The 20,043-nt window shown below is 41.7% G+C and overlaps 1 protein-coding gene across 1 annotated transcript in view; it reads right to left on the reverse strand.

Moving 5' to 3' along the window:
- MYO1E (myosin IE) overlaps positions 1–20,043 on the reverse strand; it is a 214,168-nt gene that overhangs the window by 59,980 nt on the left and 134,145 nt on the right. The window contains exons 8-15 of the mRNA XM_068963676.1: positions 17,342–17,476; positions 15,283–15,415; positions 9,753–9,949; positions 6,218–6,298; positions 5,841–5,927; positions 3,438–3,524; positions 2,140–2,307; positions 1,093–1,178 (exon numbers count right to left, since the gene is read on the reverse strand). Coding sequence (XP_068819777.1) covers positions 1,093–1,178; positions 2,140–2,307; positions 3,438–3,524; positions 5,841–5,927; positions 6,218–6,298; positions 9,753–9,949; positions 15,283–15,415; positions 17,342–17,476 — 974 coding nt within the window. The remainder of the gene's footprint in view (positions 1–1,092; positions 1,179–2,139; positions 2,308–3,437; positions 3,525–5,840; positions 5,928–6,217; positions 6,299–9,752; positions 9,950–15,282; positions 15,416–17,341; positions 17,477–20,043) is intronic.

Below are 20,043 nucleotides of genomic sequence, written 5' to 3' on the forward strand. Positions count from 1 at the left end.
CAGAGCAGAAATTTGAACTGTGGACCAAAAATGAAACTTGATTTTGCTTTCACAGAAGTCAGGCCCTTTCTAGAAAATAATCATGCTTGCAACTGTTGATTAAAGCAGTTAACCCTGATATTATGATATCTGAAGTAAGAGACTAAAAGGACATTATTACTTGGAGGAAGCTCTAAAACTTTTAAAAACTGGAAGACTGTGCAATATTGTATTTGCCTGGCATAGAGAGGCTTGATCATGAAAATGATGCCTGACATCCATTACCCAGGACCAGGGGGACCTTTGCAGGCAACAGGGAAGGAAAGGACATGGCAAAGCTGGTCCTAAGTGCTCTAGCAGCTTGCAAGGGGGTAGGAGGGCGGGCGGTGCGTGGTGTTCCCACTGCTTCTATGACCATAGCTTAGTCAAGGTCTGGGGAGTTAAAATGGATCTCTGAGTGTCCTTCCCTGAGTTCTCGAGCCATTTCTCAAGTGCTTCAGCAACTCAGGTTAACTTGGGTGTAGCTAAGCCATTAGCATTTTTAAAAACTGAGTGACTGAGGGGAATTCTTAGGATGATATTCCAAGGGCAAAGTTTCACAGAACCAGACTATTCCACTCATAGATGACGTGGCTATCCCAATCCAATCCCAGGATGGGCACTTCTTCTAGATAAAACCATTGAACATGATGAAGTTGGAGACCCTGAAGGGCTTGCAGATGGCACTTAGAATGGGGGGTGGGACGTATTAAGGATAAGCGAGAGACTAAGATTGGGGGGATAACTATTTTAAGAAGTCAAACTGTCTAACGATAACTCAGACCTAACAGCACAAGGAAACAAAATGCTGAGATTTATTTTTTTTATTTTAAAAATATATTTATTTATTTGGCTTCACCAAGTTTTAGCTGCAGCCTGGGGACTCTTAGTTGTGGCATGTGGGATCTAGTTCCCTGACCAGGGACTGAACCCAGGTCTCCTGAATTGGGGGCACCGAGTCTTAGCCACTGGACCACCAGGGAAGCCCAAAATGCTGACATTTAAACATCACAAGTTTGTCCTAATACTAAAAAATGATCAAACCCCTGTGTCAGATAAGGCAAACACACTTACTGCTCACTGCTTTGCATAAGCTCGATCAGATCCATAAAAAGCACATCACGGTTCCGCTCACAAAAGCCATCCATGTCATAGGATACCTTGCCAAGAATGGAAAGAAATCAAATTTTATCTTTTAAATATTTCATTGAACAAAACATCCAAGCCAGCATGGCCATCTTTCATGGAGTATGCATATTTTCAGATGTAACAAATGCGCTTTCATCCTGATATGCCACATTAAGGCTGTGCATGTTCTACTTGCTAGATGACTTAGCTGGTGATGGCCTGGAGATGCTGATTGCATACACGATCCAAAAGACATCGCCAGGCCCCCAGCTCTCACAATTACATAGTCCTTCTACAGATATTCGGGTGTGTAAATAATACACTGAATTCTTTCCCTAAATTTTAGCTAAGATGGAATAAAATGAAACTGTGCACACTAAACCACTGCAATGGGCCATGTCATCTGAGGCTTTTTGATTTCTCCCAGGAATGGTGTTAGATCAATTTAGCTATAGCCTCATGCTCAACGATCCTCCCTGGTTAACAAGGGATTAATTGGGATGAAGAGTGAGACCAATGAATTTCCACAGTACTGTGAAGTCTCCAAATATCACGACCTCAGTTTACTTATCTGTGTATCACCAGCCTGGTAATGCAGTAACACAGAGTACTCACGCATTTTATAAGAACAAACCCCTGGTCCTTATTTATACTCCCTAGGAAGATGGGCAAGTAAAAAAATGCAGGCTTGCCTAAGAGGCAAGATGAACACTCATTCCTTCAGCAGTTAATATATATGCTGATTCATGCTTATGTTATATAAGGGTGATTCATGTTAAAAAACACGCAGCAGTGTATACTATCTTTTGTGTGTCTCTCCAAATATTTCATAAGCCCCATGTTGAATGAATGAATGATGGGTCAATAAAACACAGCGAGGCAGATAAAACTATATGGACACTTTTCAGTTGCCTCATGAGAAAACAGATTAGAGACCCAAAGGCTTAATACAGGTAACTTCCTTTTAGTTGAACCCCTGCTCCCTGGCCATACCTTCCCAGCATAATGGTGAATAATGAAGCCTTGGTTCCAGCTGTTGAAGTGCTCATGGTTCCCAATCTGCATCTGCAGTTTCTGGAGCAGTGTCTGGTCCGCTCCCTCACCCACTGCGTGCATTGTGGCACATACATCGTCCAAAATGCTCATGATTCCAGGAGGGTTCTGATGGGACCAAGAAAGCAAAGCCCCAGTTCACTGACTGTTCTAAAACATACCATGTTCATTAGGTCTTTCCTTAAGCAAACAGGAAACAGCTCCTGAGACTTAAGATACCATCTTGGAAGTCAGTCTTTCCCTTTGAGGAAGGATGCTATTAATAATCCCAAATGGGAGCCACCTCTTAGATCTAACGATGGAACAAAATCCATTTTCAAAAAGAAAACTTCAACTTCCCAAGTTTCTATTCAAAGTCATACACAGAACGATCATTATCTGCTCACTCTTATTGTACTAGGTTGATTTTTAAAACTCTGAAGAAAACCATTTTTATTTGACCCTAATTCATTTCTTAATCTTTGTTTTCAGCTTGTTACCCATATAGACATAGATAATACAGGTACATACTGGATACATTCTATCATATATCACTTTTTCTGCAGAGCACTAGTTTATAAATAATCCTCCTGTTTTACACAGTCTTTGTACTTATTATTTTGATGGCTATATTTCCCTGCTTTTGTATGCTACAATTTATTTAAGGACTGAATTCTCTATGAATGTTTTCATCATTTGCAGTTTGGGACTTTACAGTACTGTACAGATGTGTCTATGCCCTTTTATTTTCTTTTGAATAATTTCTAGGGCTAAAGTTCTAGAAGTTGTATAAGTGGTCTGGAAGGCAGGGCCAATTTTATGTCTCTTCATACACTATGCCATCAACATAAGTGATAACTGTCTCCTCTTAAAATTCAGTAATGACTTCCCTTCATAAATTGACAATGTGCTTATATATACATGTATATATTAACTGTAAGAATAAAACCCTGCTTTCACACATATATGTAGAAGCAAAATAAATGTAATTGCTAAAACTCTCTGCCTCAAGGATTTCCCTGGTGGTCCAGTGGCTAAGACTCCGCACTCTCAATGCAAGGGGCCTGGGTTCAATCCCTGGTAAGGGAGCTCGATCCCACATACCACAACAAAGGCCAGGCACAGCCAAATAAGCAAACAAAAAACACCTCTCTTCAGTCAGAGCTCTCACTCTCTCTATTCTAATACAATGACGGAGAGAACAAAAACTCTTAGTGTAAACCTGTCAACAGTGAAGAGACACACCAGACCATACTTACAACTTTGTTTTCAATGAGGTCACATACGACTTTGTTATTAAAGTAATCAATGGGTGTCCATCTAATGCCTTCTTGCACATATTCTTCCTATAGGACAGAAAGCAGGAATTCTCATTGACTCAGTGAAGACCAGCTAGAGTTCAGCACAGATGGATATCACAGGCACATAAATCATCAGGAAAGAAAAACCTGGATCTCTTTCATAAAAACTAGCAATACTAATATTTTCTAAGAGGAACAGGAAAAGAGAATTTCATTGCTTGGTAATTTTTATGTTTGGTTAGAACCATATAAAATTGCTTCCATACAATTGTTTTTGACATACAAAGATGGCAATTAAAAATGGCTTAACCCATAGGTCCAGTTTTGAAATAATCTCTTTGAACTTCACAGAGAACAGCAGTCCAGATTAGCATCTAGGTTCTAGAAGGCAGGCCCCTCATTCAGGTCAGTTGCTCATTAAACATGATGAACACCATCACATGCTCCTGGTTTTCCTCGTTCCTCACCAGTCCTGCTTTGTTAGCGTCCTTTGCTGGCTCTCCCCTCTACCCCCTGATCTTTATATGATGGGGGCTCTCAGGGCTCAATTTCCCAGCCTTGTTTTCTCAACCTTATTCTCTAGGTAATTCCAATCAACTCCGTGGCTTAAGATAACACCTATAGGCTAACAACACCTGAAAGTGTTTCTTTAGTCTAGGCTGGCCCCGAGTTCCAGAGTCACATGTACGTCATATCCTGGGATTCCCACTCAGAGGGTAACAGGCCTCTCATATCTACCACGTTCAGCAGCGCTCTGGCCCTACATGCCTGTCTCCAGCCAACTGCTCTCCCCCTCATCTTACCGTTCAGCAAACAGTCTCCCCACTGGTCCTGTTACTCAAGCTGCAAAGGTAGGAATCATCTGCGACTCCTCTTTCCTCAGCTAATTATGTTGAGAGCAAGTCACACTGACTCATTCTGCAAAATATATACCAAATCTGACCCCCTCATTAGGGGATCATGTCCCCATCTCTGCTGCAGCCATCACTGTCCACGCCTCACCTCTGCTGCAGCCATCACTGTCCACGCCTCACCATTCTTGCTCAGTCTCCCTGGGAGTCTGGTTTTGAAACTTCCACTCTTGTTGGTCCTCCCCTGCCTCAGCCTGCCCTGTCTAAGTGCAAAGTGCAAAGAGTCAAAGCCAACTGGTCAAAAACAAATCAGATGGCATCACACTTTACTGAAAATCCTTCAATGGCTTCTCATCATACTTCCTCTGAACTCTTCGCCATGCCCTACCAAGTTCCTCTGTGATCCAACCTTCTCCCATCTCAGTCTCCACCATGTCCACTCTTGGGGTTTGGCTCTAGCTACTCTGAGGAGTGGAAGAATTCCAGGGCAGAGTTTCCTAGGAAAACTATTGATCACTGGTGTTCCTAAGCAGACACATGAACACTTCCATGAATAAACATTCTTCAGACAGCCTCGGGTGTGTGTAGTGTGGGTTGACTGTGTCCCCCAAGATTCTGTGTCCATCTAGAACCCTAAAATGTCCAGAAATAGGATATCTGGAGATATAATTAGCTAAGAATCTCATAATGAAATTATCATGGATTTAGGGTGACCCCTAATTCCAGAGACTGGTGTCTTTCTAAGAGAAGAAAGAATGAGATTTGGACACAGGGAGAAAATGGACACAAGAAGACACAGGCAGAGACTGAAGGCATGCTGCCCAAAGGCAAGGAATGCCAGGAGCACCTTGAGCTGCAAGAGGCAAGGAAGAATTTCCCCTATAGTCTCTGGAAGGAGTGCTACCCTAGCAACATCTTGATTTTGAATTCTGGCCTCCTGGACTGGGAGAGAAAAAAATTTCTATTGTGTTAAGCTATCTGGTTGGTGGTACCTTATTATAGCAATCTAAGAAATCAAAAAACAGTAGGCACCAGAATAAAAGGGAACTTGCACTGGACTTTCAGTAGGCAGTATAAACAAGGCAAGTAACCTCAAGTCAGAATTTAAATACCAGCTTTGTTAAAGACACATTTATTTTTATGTTAGATTGGGAGCAGCGCAAATCCGAGAAAACCAAGTTTTCCTTTGGAACACAGTATATGCCATAGGCAATTGGGGTTGGAATAGGTTTCCATTTGCACTTGGTCAATGAGTCATAGAGTAGTAAAAACAACCAGTCATAAGTCCAACTTCACAGCATCATTTACTTACAGAGAAAGAAAATGTAGCAGATGGTGTTTATACTTCAGACTAAAATGTCACAGTGGCATATGGTTTTTCTGCCTGACTCTATTAAGTACATTTTCTAATAAAAAAAACTATAATCTGAACCTATTACCAAAAGAGAGACATCTATACCCTTCAAAACAAATCAGAAACAGAACAAGATGAAGGAAGAGGACTGCTCACCTGTTCTGCCTTTAATGTGAGTTCAATAAAAATCTGCTGTAATTTTTCATTAACAAAATTGATACAAAACTGCTCAAAGCCATTTTTCTGAAGAAAAGAAAAAGACAGTGTTACTTTTATGTACTTGTTTCTGCAAAATCATTTTAAAGTCACTTCTTGAGTGATTTAGTGAAAAGGCTTAACGGAAATGTTGGCGGCATCAGTAGAAACAGCATGGTTTATATTTAGGAGATACTGATTTAGTATAGGTACATGAAGAACTCAAAAAGGCAAAAGTGAGCCACAATGATATTTTTTTCATTGCCTAGAATTATTTCTTTCAAGCCAGGTAAAAAGCATTACCCTTCTTTGTCTTCAATTACTCAAGCTGGTCTTACCTGAAATATTTCAAAGCCATAGATGTCTAGGACGCCAATGTTGTATTCCTGGTGGTCCTTCTCCATTGCTTTGTTGATAGACTAGAAGAAAGTAACCAGCATGGTAATTAACTCCTCTCACATTCATATTAATAATGGGCACGCATGGGGATAAGAAAAGCAGATACTACTGCCTATGGAAACAGAAGCAGACAGGAAGACAGATGAATTGCTCCTTAAAAAGGCCTCAGTGCAATGTCAAGTTTGTGGGAAAACCACCAGAATCTTAAAAAAAAAAAAAAAAAAGTAGCATGGTAGAAAAAGAAAGTTTGCTTCATGATGAAAACCATTCATTTCTGGCAGAACTAGTTTTTCTCAGGAAGTCTTGAGAATTAGAAAATATCATCTTGGATGAGTGAAGTAAAACCTGTTTCACAAAAAGAACCAATATTGCAGAACTTGTAAATATTCTTTCCATTAACCCCATCCAGTATAGGCATACATAAGAGATACCGTGGGTTTGGTTCCAAACCACTGCAATACAGCAAATATCACAAAAAGTGAGTCACACCCTTTGTTTGTTTCCCAGTGCATATAAAAAAGATGCTTATACTACACTGTATGTAGTTTATTAAGTGCAGTCTTTTAAGTAGCATTACATATAAAAAATGTACATACTTTAATTAAAAATTACTTTATTGGTAAAAAAAATGCTAGCACCTGAGCCTTCAGCAAGTCATAGTAGTAACATCAAAGATCACTGATCACAGAGTACCATCAAAAATATAATAATGAAAAAGTTTGAAATATTGCCAGAATTACCGAGATGTGACAGAGACATGACATGAACAAATGTTGTCAGAAAAATGGCAATGATAGGTTTGTTCGAGTTGCCACAAACCTTCAATTTGTAAAAAAAAAATACAGTATCTACAAAGCACAATAAAACAAGGTATGCCCTGTAATCAATTAATGATCATCTAACATAATATGGCCGGAGAAGGCAATGGCACCCCACTCCAGTGCTCTTGCCTGGAAAATCCCATGGATGGAGGAGGCTGGTAGGCTGCAGTCCATGGGGTCGCTAAGAGTCGGACACAACTGAGCGACGTGACTTTCACTTTTCACTTTCATGCATTGGAGAAGGAAATGGCAACCCACTCCAGTGTTCTTGCCTGGAGAATCCCAGGGATGGGGGAGCCTCGTGGGCTGCCGTCTATGGGGTTGCACAGAGTCAGACGTGACTGAAGCGACTTAGCAGCAGCAACATAATATGGCAGGAATGTCAACAAGACAGTCTTTATTCTCAGAGGCAACTATGGACAGTAATGCCATTAGTTAGCATTAAAGTGATGGTAATGAAAAGCGACTTTACATGGATTCAACATTCACCAGGCTTTGGGAAGGGCTTCCCAAGTTTTGTTTCATTTAGTTCTTGCTACAATCCTCTTAATGACACTGATAACATCATAATGTATAAAACCATACTGGATAAGAGGAAGGGTCTGGAATTCAATTTAAGTAGTATGATGATTCTGGTGTTCTTGACCACTGTGAAAAGAGATGTGTAATCAATGAAACAGATAATGATGGAGGTGGGGTATAGGTTAGAGGGGGTTAGTCAGGCCTGCAGGGGAGGGAGGAATGTAAGAGAAAAATTCCTGGCGATTGAGAATAACTGGAGGAATTTTTAAGTACCAGAGTTGTTTTCCAGGCAAAGAAAATGACATTCTCATCTTTTATCAGCCAACAGGTAATGATGTATAGCACTTAGCCCAGCACCTGGCAAGGAGTCAGGGCTTAATAAACGTCAGCTCCAATTAGCATCACTTACACAGGGCATCTGCCCCATTACACCACACAATCAAGGGAGGACAGAAAGGAAATAAAGTGGGAAGGCCAGCACTGGAAGGTTCACTGAACAGAGACAAGAGATGTAGGTTTTAATCCCAGTTCAGTACAACCCTCCTGCTGAATGGCCTTGGGTGAAATCACCAATACTTGAGGCTAAGATTCCCTTGTCAATATAATGATGGGCCTGGACAAGTTAAAGGCATGACTAATGTTTTGTATAACCCTGACCGGATTCCTAAGCAATCTTACCATTAATATAACATAAGAAGTACACAGAATATTTACTCTACCCTACTCTGATCTACTCAACCCTAAACACACCCAACAATACCTTAAGCCTTATAGATGTTGCCTGGAGTGAAACACAGACTTTTGGGATCTAAAGGCCAGCCTGTTGTCCCCTGACTGGGGTTCCCACGGGGTTCTTTCTGGCTGGAATAAATAAAAGGTAGCAGAGTGAAATAGCTGGAGATCTGCCAAATTACCTGGGTTTAATTCCTAGGTTTATCACTTAATAGTGGTGTGACCTTGGGGAAGTTCCTGAACCTCTCTGTGCCTCAGAATTAGCTTATATGTTTAATAGAGATAATAATACCTAAGTCACAGAGTTGTAAGAATTATTCTTTTTCTAAAAGACTTAGACCAGTATCTGGCACGTAGTTAAGTGCTATATAAGTGCTTGCTATTATTATTCTAATCATTTACAAGCTACAGGGATTAACACAGACTGTCACTAGCAGTGACAGTGCTGAGAGACTAATTTTCAGAATCTATAAGTTATATACATATATAAATATGCATGTATATGCATATTTAGATATAATATCTGTATGCTTACACCATCATTTTATTTTATTTTATTTTTTACACCATCATTTTAAAAGTCTGTGGTAGTTTAAAAAATATATCCAAGAAGTCTTTGACACTCCTCTTCCCCCAAAATTGGAAATTAAATCCTCTGCTCTTAACTGTGGGCTGTCCTTAGTGACTTGATTCTGATGAACAGAAGCTGACAGACTGGCAATATCTGAGGCCAAGATTAGGACATCAAAATCTCTGCAGCTTCTTCCTTGCTCTTTCTCTTACACATTCTAGGGGAAATCAACTGCCATGTTGTGAGGATATTCAAGCAGCTCCAAAAAAGACGCCCATGTAGCAAGGAACTGAGACATCCTGCCAATATGAAGACGCCATCTTGGAACCAGATTCTCCAACCTTCGTCAAGCCTTGTAGTTCTAATCAGCATCTTTTTGCCCTCTCATCCCTGAGTCAGAACCACCAAACTAAGTCACCTCCAAACAACTGACCCACAGAAACTGTGAAAAAATAAATGCTTACTATTTTAAGCCACTAAGTTTTGGGTTAATTTGTAATGTAACAATAGATGACAAATACAACATTCCAAACCTTTAAGCTGAAAGATTACGACAGTGGGCCTCCTCTTTTCCTGGTCTGTAGTTTTAGCTTTACTAAGTATTTTGTCCACAAGAAGCTGTTACCATATTAGAGTTTTGCTGGACCATACTAGAAGTAAAAGTGGAAAAGTAAAACATGGTTCCAGTGTGAGGATAAAACACAGAGGAGCGAAGTGATGATCACATAAGGAATGAGCCAAAATGTGGAAACAAAGCTCTGAGATGTTTCACTCTTTACGTGACATTAGAATATGGAGCCCCAGCAATGTCGATCTGTGTTTACTTACATCTACCAAGAAATCAAACACCCGGGCATGCAGGGCCTTGGCAAGTGCGTCCCTGGTGTAACAGGCTTGCTCTACGTTGAGGGTCACGTGGATAGACTCTGACTTGCCTCCCCACTTGCTGTCCATCTGCCGGCTTGTGAGCTTTTCTTTCAACCGGTCCTGGTTGATCCCCAGGAGATAGGCAGGAAAAGCCAAAACTATACAAAACAAAACAAAAACATGACTGTCTTTCAGATTTTTAACAATTCCTCTCACAAATACATGACATGTGTGTGCACACATGCAAGATACCAACCACCATTAGCCTCCAAGATCTTTCACTGTAATGAAGACGGCGTATCAGAAATCTTACACACATCCATCCACTTTAATTTTTCCCAATTTTTCTATTACATGAGTCAATTCCTATGACGACCAAGACTTTCAATAATACAAATCAGTGATCCAAGAAGGGTGGCAAACCAATCCCCCCTACTGAGATCACAGCCAAATGCCTGAAATGGACATCTTTCCAAGTCTGCAGCAAGACAGCCTGGAAGGAACTAAATGAAGAAACATTTTTTTGGCTCCAAATACTGTTTTTCTTCCTTTTTGGTACAGTGTTTTCATAGAATCATCATTCCCAGCTTGAAGCACCTGATATCATCAAACTTATAATGATAACAAATCACATAGTTATTGAGCGCTTTCCATGTGTTGGGGTACTAAAGACAGAGGACAGGATATAAAATACTTAAAAAATCTTGAAGACAATTTAGATGGGGCAAAGACAGTTTACCTACAAAGAAGCCTACAAAAAGCTGAGTATACGACATGGACAGACAATAAAGCCCTGGAGGATTTAGGACAGAGAGATATTACTGTTTGCTGGGGTGGTCAAGGAAGATATGGGATTTGCTGGGGGAAAGGGAGCGGCTAAACGGCTGAACAGGGTTTGTACAAACGCAGAGGAAGAAAGAAGAGGGAGAGGGGGAGTGGGGTGTGCAAAGGCAAGCAGGCCGGGTAGGGGAGACACAGTTGAGGTGAGCACTGGCTGGAGATGAAGGTCAAGGTAGGTGACGAAAAGACTAGGATGAATTTTAATGTTGGAATTGAATGGTAGGGGATATTTGGTCTGGAGTCAAAGGGGGCTGGATGGCTTCTAGAGACAGATGTTACCAGATTTACCTGGGGCAGTGTACAAGCAATGGAGGGGATTGTAGTAGTCACACCACAGAATAAACACCCCATACTAAAGACATGGCAGTTGGCACAGCTTGTGGTCTTCAGATAGAAAAGGTGAGGTTCTCACAGCTCAGCAAATTGTCTCAAGCCAAGAATCTCACCAGGAGGGGGCCCAGAGATACAAACATGTTTTCTTGACTTTTTGGTCAAATTACTCTAATATGAATAAATGACAAGCATGAGATTCCTGGACATGAAAGAATGCTCAGAATTTTTTCCAGTACGAACGAAAGATTTTTATGAACACAAATCAAAATTCTGGACTTGGATATGAATTCTCTTTTTCTGCATAAAGTTTTGCCAAAATTCTCTGATAAACGGATTTTTATTAAAGACCTTATGATTATCCTCAAAAATCATAAAGCTCCCAATAAAGATAATCTGTTTGAATTTCACAGATGGCAATGGAATGTAACAGGCTAACATTTCTCCGTATGTACCTTCCAATGAGATTAAGTCAGTGAAAGCATTTTGAAAAAGGGCAATGCCAGAACAAAGTATTTATTATCTATGTGACTGTTCCACAGAAATGCTCTGACAGGAGAGGGCTTCCTTTTTCAAAGGGCATGTGAACAAAATTAAACACACTAAAATTTGCCAATGGCCAATTTCTTTTAAGTTTAGTTTCACCACACATATGTTTAGGAATCTGGATGTGTCTTCTGCCAAAATGAAAATTACCTTGCACAGAACAAGGACATAAGATGCCTGTAAATCACATGGGCAGCTTTGTGTGAGAATCAAAAGACACTTACCAAAGTGTCTGACACCGAGGAGACCTTCATTAAGGAAAAACTACAATGTTAGTTATTTTCACTCTCACCAGGCAGACAGCATGTAGGTGAAACATGGGCTTCTCCCAAGCCCCCAACCATGCTAAACTAGAGATGCAGTTAAAATGGTTGGTAGCAAGTTTATGGCATTACCATTATGCCACAGCTGAAGAAACAAAACAATATGGCATAAGTCCTTGGGTCCTTGAGATGAAATAGACAAGACTGACAAGGAAACAATATCCTTCCAGGCCTCCTATCCCTTAACTAGAAGAGGGCAAAAGTGAAGGACCCCAGGCACTTGAAAACCAAGGCAGGGAGTTTTGGCCAAGAATCTGAGTCACAAGCTTAGGGAAACAGCTAAGAAGTCTAGAGAGGAAATCTAGTACTTGCTTTTCCAAAAAATCCATGCCATGCTTTTCAAGTATAGTAACTTCTTCAATGGTTGCCCTGGTGCTAAAACTGTAGGGCTGCTCATATTAACTTCGTTCCAGCTGTGAATTTCTATGAAGGTATATGCAAGAATGGCTGGATAGGAGCGGCAGTTTGGAAGTTCAGAGGCTGGGGGAATGGGTTGGGAAGGAGAGAGCAAGGAGAAAGCACTGATTAATTTTAAAAATGCTGACGTAACTCTGGTAGAGTTAAACAGAATTATGCAGGGCATAAAAGAACCCACTAGAAAGAATGTTTTAGCACATTTTGATAATGAGGATAGATTCCTACTACTGCATTCAAGTGTAAAGCAAAGTTGGATTGAATTTTTCCATTTAAGCATAGGGAATATAGAGAAACCAAAAAGATGTAACAAAACAAAACTCCCTGTTACAAATTTAAAAGAAATGGCAAAGTAAATGTGGTTTATCAATCTTGGGTGTTGAGGTTCTATGCTTTCTAACCCACTAATAACAAGGCAAAGAAGGGGCACTGTCACTTTACTCCTGTGGTTACTTAAGTAGTATTTTTATTTCCTTCAACAAAGTTCTTAAGCTAATTTGTATTTAATATTCTGCTTTTGTAGACCAGTTGCGATGAAAGTCTTAACAAATTTTTTTCCTACAATACAATAGCTAAGAAAAGTCTACTTTCTTTCTTTATAAAAACATTGGCTAAGCCTTCCCTCTATAAATGCATTCCATGTATTAAAGTCAAATATGAGAAAGACAACACAAACCAGGTTATCCACTTTAAGTAATTGGAAGAGTAACAGGAAACCATCTTTATGTCCATCAACAGATGATTGGCTCAATAAACTAAAGTACAGTCAGGCAGTGGAATGCTAATGCAGCTTTGAGAAGGATGGGGTTTCCTCATTTTCAGCAATGTGGATGGACCTGGATATTGTCATACAGTGTGAAATAAGTCAGCCAGAGAAAGACAAATATATGATATTGCTTATATATGGAATCTTTAAAAAAGGGTACAAATTACAAAATTAGAACCAGAGTTACAGATACAGAGGACAAACTTACGGTCACCAGGGAATAAGAGAGGGGGAGAGATAAACTGGGCCATTGGGATGGACATATACACACCACTACCCAGGGAACAGAACCAATCAGAACCTACTGTGTAGCCCCGAGAACTCTACTCTGTAATGACCTATACAGGGAAAGAATCTAAAAAAGAGTGGACACATGTATATGCAGACCTGATTCACTTCGCGGTACACTTGAAACTAACACATTGTAAATCAACCATAAAGCAAAAAAAAAAATTTTTTTTTAAATGAAGCTTCTTAATGAATTGCTATAGAATAATCTCCAAGATACACCGTGGAATGAAAAATCACAGAGCATGTTATAAACTCCAACTAATGTAGAATAGTAGGGAAAAAAAGAAGAGATATCAGTAGTTTCTTAGGAACACAGTATTCCCCTGAAAAGAATACAAGAGATTGGAAACAGTGGTTCCTACTACAGAGGGGAATAGTGAACGTGAAATTCGTTCAGTCGTGTCTGACTCTTTTCGACCCCATAGACTACATAGTCCATGGAATTCTCCAGGCCAGAATACTGGAGTGGGTGGCCTTTCCCTTCTCCAGGGGATCTTCCCAACCCAGGGACTGAAGCCAGGTCTCCCGCGCTGCAGGCGGACTCTGACTAGCAAATGGGTAGATGTGAGAACTGTGATCATGTACTGCCCTGACCATGTTTAGGTACTACCAACTGGGAGAAAACAGCACGACTGGGAGGAGGACCTATTTCTCTGTTCAAGCTCTTTGGCTTCAAGAATAGCCCTTCTCTGATGGAGACAGCCCCACACCACTTTCAATCAGAGGATCGCATGGCAGTTGCCAATCCTGGGTTTTACCCAGTTGGCTGAGGAGGCTTCTTGGCTCAAGCATCCAGGAAAATACTTGCTGTGTCAAAGCCATGACCTTTCCCTCCAGCCTAAAGGGTCAGTAAAGGATTGTACTATTTAAGAAAGCAACAGAATTCCAGTGTACGTCTATAGAAACTCAAGAAATCGGAAAGGTCGGTGATGAAAGGCAAGTGTTCATGACCCTCCTGGACACATACACACATTTGTTAAATGTGAAGGATAAAGCACATAAAGTATGAAAACACAGTTATTGTTCTTGGGTTGTGCTTCTAAACTTCATGGATACCCTGTGCATTTATTGTTTTCTACCACACTCCCTTCCCTGGTAAACACAATTCATGTTTCTCCTTATCAGACAGACATCTAAAGTTAGCAGAACTTCCCTCTTTTATCACCAAAGAGAACAAAAATATAAAAAAGAACCTTATTTGGAATGGAAAGAGCCTCACTGCACTGTCAGCAATGAGTAGGATACTATTTATTACTGGGCATCTAAATTTATCATCTTGGAAGAATGCTGAGAAAGGAAGAAACATCTTCCTGGGTGGTTGAAGGATGTGTGGGTTCTGAGAGCAGCCTGGAAAGCTGACCGATGACAAAGAGGCTAAAGTCACACGCCACAGTGGCTGTAGCACAGCGGTGTACAAGGAACCAGTAGTGCGCCTCTGCAGGGAGCACCTGATTCCTTCTCAAAGGGTAAAAGTGATCATCTAGGTCTTCTGACTGCTACAGAGGGGCCATTAAAGACATCATCAGCAAGATCAACACAACAGTGTCCATTTTTTACCCCCTTATTTTCAGAAACCCAATCTAATCCAACCCATGGGGCAACTTACAAACCTGTGAGCTATCCATATTTACTTACATCCTGAGAGAAACTTCAGGTGAATATCAACCCTAAACATCAGTTACAGAAAAGATTTTTAGTAGGAGACAATTCTAATTCTCATTAAAGTATAGCTTGATTTTTAAACCTCCATGTAAAATTCTGCCAGGTTTCCCCAAGGTTAAAGAGAAAGCAGAACAGCTTCCTCAGCGGTCCCTAGTGTGGGTGCACAGAAGAGGCCTTTCAGTTCTGCCACAGCAAGACCTGCCAGTCTCCTCAGCCTCTCTTCCTCAAAAACCCAAAGCATAGGAAAGTGGTGAGTTCTTCTGATTGGAACTAAACACTGTATCCCCTCATTTGGCAACCGTGTGCCCAAACCACTCACACTCTTCACTCTCCACGGCCGCGTAATTGCCCACTTCCTTGAAGCTGATGTTTCCCAGGTGGAGAATCCCCGCCACTATTTGCAGCACCAGCGCCTGCTCCTCCGCAAAGATCCCAATCACGTTCATGGCGTGCTGGAAGAGGGGACAGAAACGACCCAGACAAGTCGGTCACTAGCTATGGAACACATCAGAAAGAAACCAAAGCTTGGATGGGGCTGTGCAGTTACACAAGGCTTAGTCTGCGACGGCAGCTGGAAGTCACCATAAGACATTTTCACTGACCAACGCCCTCTCACACGTTCAAGTCTCAACATGGTGCTGGAAAGGCAGTTCAGTCTTGAAATTTCTTTTCTGCGGTTTGGTCATTCAGTCATGCCCAACTCTTCTGCGACTCCATGCACTGTAACCCACCAGGCTCCTCAGTCCCTGGGATTCTCCAGGCAGGAATACTGGAGTGGGTTGCCATTTCCTTCTTCAGGGGGTCTTCCCGACCCAGGGATTGAACCCACGTCTCCTGCATTGCAGGCAGATTCTTTATCACTGAGCCACCAGGGGAGCCCAATAAATAACCTGCCCAGTGTGAGCATGCAATTGTCTAGAAATACATGTGAGAAGGCTCTGGAGGAAAGGTATTCAGATGCAGGGGCAGCTGCCGAGTCAGCAAGTCTGTTCTTGTCTCTTAATTCTCCCCTTGTTGCCACCCTCTCCCTCTAAGGGCACCAGTCTGCTTTCCAGCCACTCCAAACTCTCACAGATTTTTCTCTTCATTGGGAGGGCTGAGAGTAAATTGTACTTGCAAAAGGATCTTGAAAAATTCCAGGAAAACCAAATAAAAACATCATTAGAAGAGCTTTGTTTCTGAGATCCACTAAATTCAAATAAAAGGAAATGAAAGGCCTGAGTCTTAGATACCCATATCTTAAAGGGGCTCTTTTCTAAGACCACTGCAGGCCTGTCTGCACGTTTTCTCCTACCTCCTCTGAGGCCACGTTGCCCCGTGATGCCACCTTCTTTCCTGATACCTGGGAAACAGTCTGCCCCTTTCAAGCACAAATGTCAGCCCCCTGCCACCTGAAACTGTACCTCCAATTGCCCATTCAGTTTTCCCACTTGGTTTGGGATCCAGGCTGAGGGATGAGCCAGGCTGGTACCTGACTTAAAGGGCAGTGGTGATGCAGTTCCTTGAGGCTAAATGGGTGAGCAGTCCACCTCTAGAAGGTTCTATTTTTTATTTTGAAAATTTCTTTTGGCAGCACCACATGGCATGTGGGCTCTTTGATTTCCCTGACCAGGTTTTAAACATGTGCCTCCTGCAGTGGAAGCATGGAGTCTTAACCATTGGACCACCAGGGAAGTGTCTAGAAAGTTCTAGATTGATTGAGTTAGTAAGTTGTTTCCCCAAGAATGTGAACCCTCAATAATATACCTGAATTCACAGTGTGTACCATAACGTACACAACATGTTTAAAGAATGGAGTAAGGCTTGCCCTCTGACCTGTAAATACTGAGGTGGAGATGAGACTGAAGGTGTTCTAAGATTTCTAAAACTGATTTTTTTTTTTCAATATTTATTTGGCTGTATCGGGTCTTAGTTGTGGCGTGTGGGACGTAGTTCCCTGACCATTGAACCTGGGCTCCCTGCATTGGGTGCCTGGAGTTTTAGCCACTGGACCACAAGGGAAGTCCCTCTAAACCTGATTAAGATCATAATTTTTGGTTTGTCTTTGTAAGGAAACAGCTCAACAACTGCTTAGCTTTCGGCAAACAGGTATGGTAAATACATTACTGAAAATAGTTTTTATGTGAATCAGAATACCTACAGAGGGGTAATGATGAACTTTTTTATTACCCATGTTTAATCATTAAGTGGTCATCTGGCAACTGGGACGATGGCTATTTAAGGGTGTTTACATGTGTGTTTTAAGAAATGGAGCGCTTCCAGCAAAAAGAGGTGATGTTTCAGGTTGCTCTTTGCTTTGTTCACCTCCCCTGCCCTTTCTGCCATAGACAATGCCTGGTCTAGATGTCAGATCATGCCCGGCCTGCACCAGCACTTACCAGGGTTTCCTGAAACTCCTTCTTGTCATCAATGCCATCCACCTTGTAAGACCCCGAGAGGCTCAGGTAGTAATAATAGTCCATGGTGGTGATGCCCAGGCCATGCTTCTGCTCTGGGGAGGCGCCCTCGATAAGCTGGAGCAAGAGAGAGTGGCATGTGTGTGGTGGAGCCTATGGATCAGGCAAAGGTACCACACGGGTCCCGCTACCACCCACCACCCCTGGAGTCAGGCGATCAGACCTTCTACCCCTGCTTCCTAAATGGATGGATGCTCCTGGTCTCAAAAATACGAAGGGGCTTCAGAATATCTGCTCTCTGTGCAGTAGCCCCAAATCATCTCTGCAAATTCTAGTTCTTAACTCTGATTAGACCTGCAAGGGCTGAGAATTTTCCCTTATCTGACATATTGAACTGCGCAGTTACACTGGTGAGATCCCTTGGAAAGCAAGCCAAATTATCAATACTTTGTTCCTGCTCAACTTGCACATGGCTCTTTTTTTTATTTTTGGTGGAGTCAGACTCTTATTTCTTATTTTCTTAATCAGAGTATATTTGTTTTACAACCTTGTGTCAGCTTTTGCTGTATAACAATGTGAGTCAATGCACATGCCTTTGTAAAGGGCAGCTGGACTCTCCATGCTTCTCACAGCACGGTGTATATTCAAGTACAGCCTCGGGTCCCCCACGCTGATGTCCTGTCCCTTGGCTTTCTGTTCTATCTCTGGTATCTACCTTAGTTCTGAGCAAAGGCCCTAAAGGTGTGCAAGAAAATGTTCACCAATCCATTTTCTCTCTCTCTTTTTCTGGCTATGCTATGTGCGTTTCTCTAGGTGCAGCAAGTGCAGACCTACTATCTAGTTGTGGTGCCTGGGCTTCTCACTGTGGTGACGTCTCTTGTTGCAGAGCATGGGCTCAGTGTTTGTGGTACCACGGGCTTAGCTGCCCCACAGCATGGGGAATCCTCCTGGACCAGGGATCAAACCTGTGTTCCCTGCATTGGCGCATGCATTCTTTACCACTGGACCACCAGGGAAGTCCTCAACACTCCATTCTTGAGGTGGGGGTGAAGAATGAATGTGTAGCAATTGCTAACTTTGGTGGTGTAAATACTCCTACCACGACTGATTGCAAACTACCAAGAAACGTCACTGAAGGAAGAAATGCACACAGTCCATGCAAGCCAGCGCCAGCCACCACTGGCCCCCACCCTCATCCACACTTCTTCATCTTGGTTTAGTTCCTCATGTCATCCCAGCTTCACACCCTTAAAACAGGGAACCTCATCTCCTTTATGGAGAAGTTCTTGGTCATCCTATTACATCAGGTTCCCTTAGGTTCCCCCCATCTCCTTAAAATCTTTTTGTGCCATTCTCTTCCTTTTTCTTTTGGTTTGGTTTCGTTTTTGCTAAGGAAGAACTTCTCCCATCTCTGTCTCAGTTTTCTCCCTACCCACATCATGTACTCCCTTCACCTGAAGGTTCAAACATCCCTTTCTTTCTCTCCAGCCTACAGTCACGTGCTTCTTTGTCTTCTTTAGAAGCTTTTCCTTGACTCTGAAATCCTTCAAGCTACAGAGTCTCCTTCTCTCCTTCCTCATCTGGTTTCTTCCTCCCTGTCACCATTCTGATGGAACAGGCCTCATGGATGCTTTGCAGCAGCTGAAGCCACCATGCCTTGCTTGGTCCCCAGGCCCTTGCCTCATCCCTCCCCCCAAAGCTCTGAATATGTGATCCTGCCCTGCACCCCCAAAGCTTCCCCTGGCTTCGGTGACACTGCAGGACCTCTGACTACTTTCCTGGCTCCTCAATGCCTCCCTCATCCCACAGGTGGTCTCCAGGTCCCCAAGTCCTAAATGGGCATGGTTTTTCCCGCCACATTCACTCCCACAGGAGTCTTACCTATTTCACAGCTTCGACTATCACTTTTATGTCAGAATCTTAAACTCTGTCTTACCCTGAACTCATCACTTCCCCAGTCTCCAGGCTGGGGTTTTCCAACTTGTGGGCAGAGGATTCTGAAGGGGGGTAGGGCTGGCATTTATAGTACAGCATCCAGGAAATAATTATGAACTTCTGTCCAGTGATCAATAAATAATATAGTATATGTAATACATGAAATTACTTTTCAAAGACCTGTACATGGTGCTTTGATTAATACAATTAAAAGCATTACTGAATAGACAGAAGCTTTTGGTCATTTATAGATATTTTAAACCAATAGATTCTAACCAGAAGAATTGTTTGCCACCACCTAACATGTTTATGGAATTGAAAAGACTGAAATGGAAGCAATCAACACAGCTTAACTTCCTTCAAACTGAATAATCATCAAACTCTAACAAAAAATTTAAAAAAAAACAACAAAAAACTAACAGTTGCAGCCAATTCTTCAAAGAAAATCTAATGTAGGTCCCCGGTATATGAAGTACTAATACAGAAATCCATACATTAAAAAAATTGTTTATGGTATCATTATACTTTCAAATACTTAAAAAACATTCAAAACAATTATATTCCAATAAAAATCAATCACCATTAAAAAAACATTTAAAAAATAGTTGAAACAAATGATTGCTGAAGCCTGGAACATAATTTAAAAGCATCCGGCTGACTGCTCTAACACCAAACTCTCCATGGCTTCCGAGAGTCTAAGCCAAAACTTTTTGACCGGGGAAGAAATACCTCAAGTCTTTTTTCAAGTG

Source organism: Capricornis sumatraensis, chromosome 2, assembly GCF_032405125.1.
Source record: "Capricornis sumatraensis isolate serow.1 chromosome 2, serow.2, whole genome shotgun sequence".
NCBI lineage: Eukaryota > Metazoa > Chordata > Mammalia > Artiodactyla > Bovidae > Capricornis > Capricornis sumatraensis.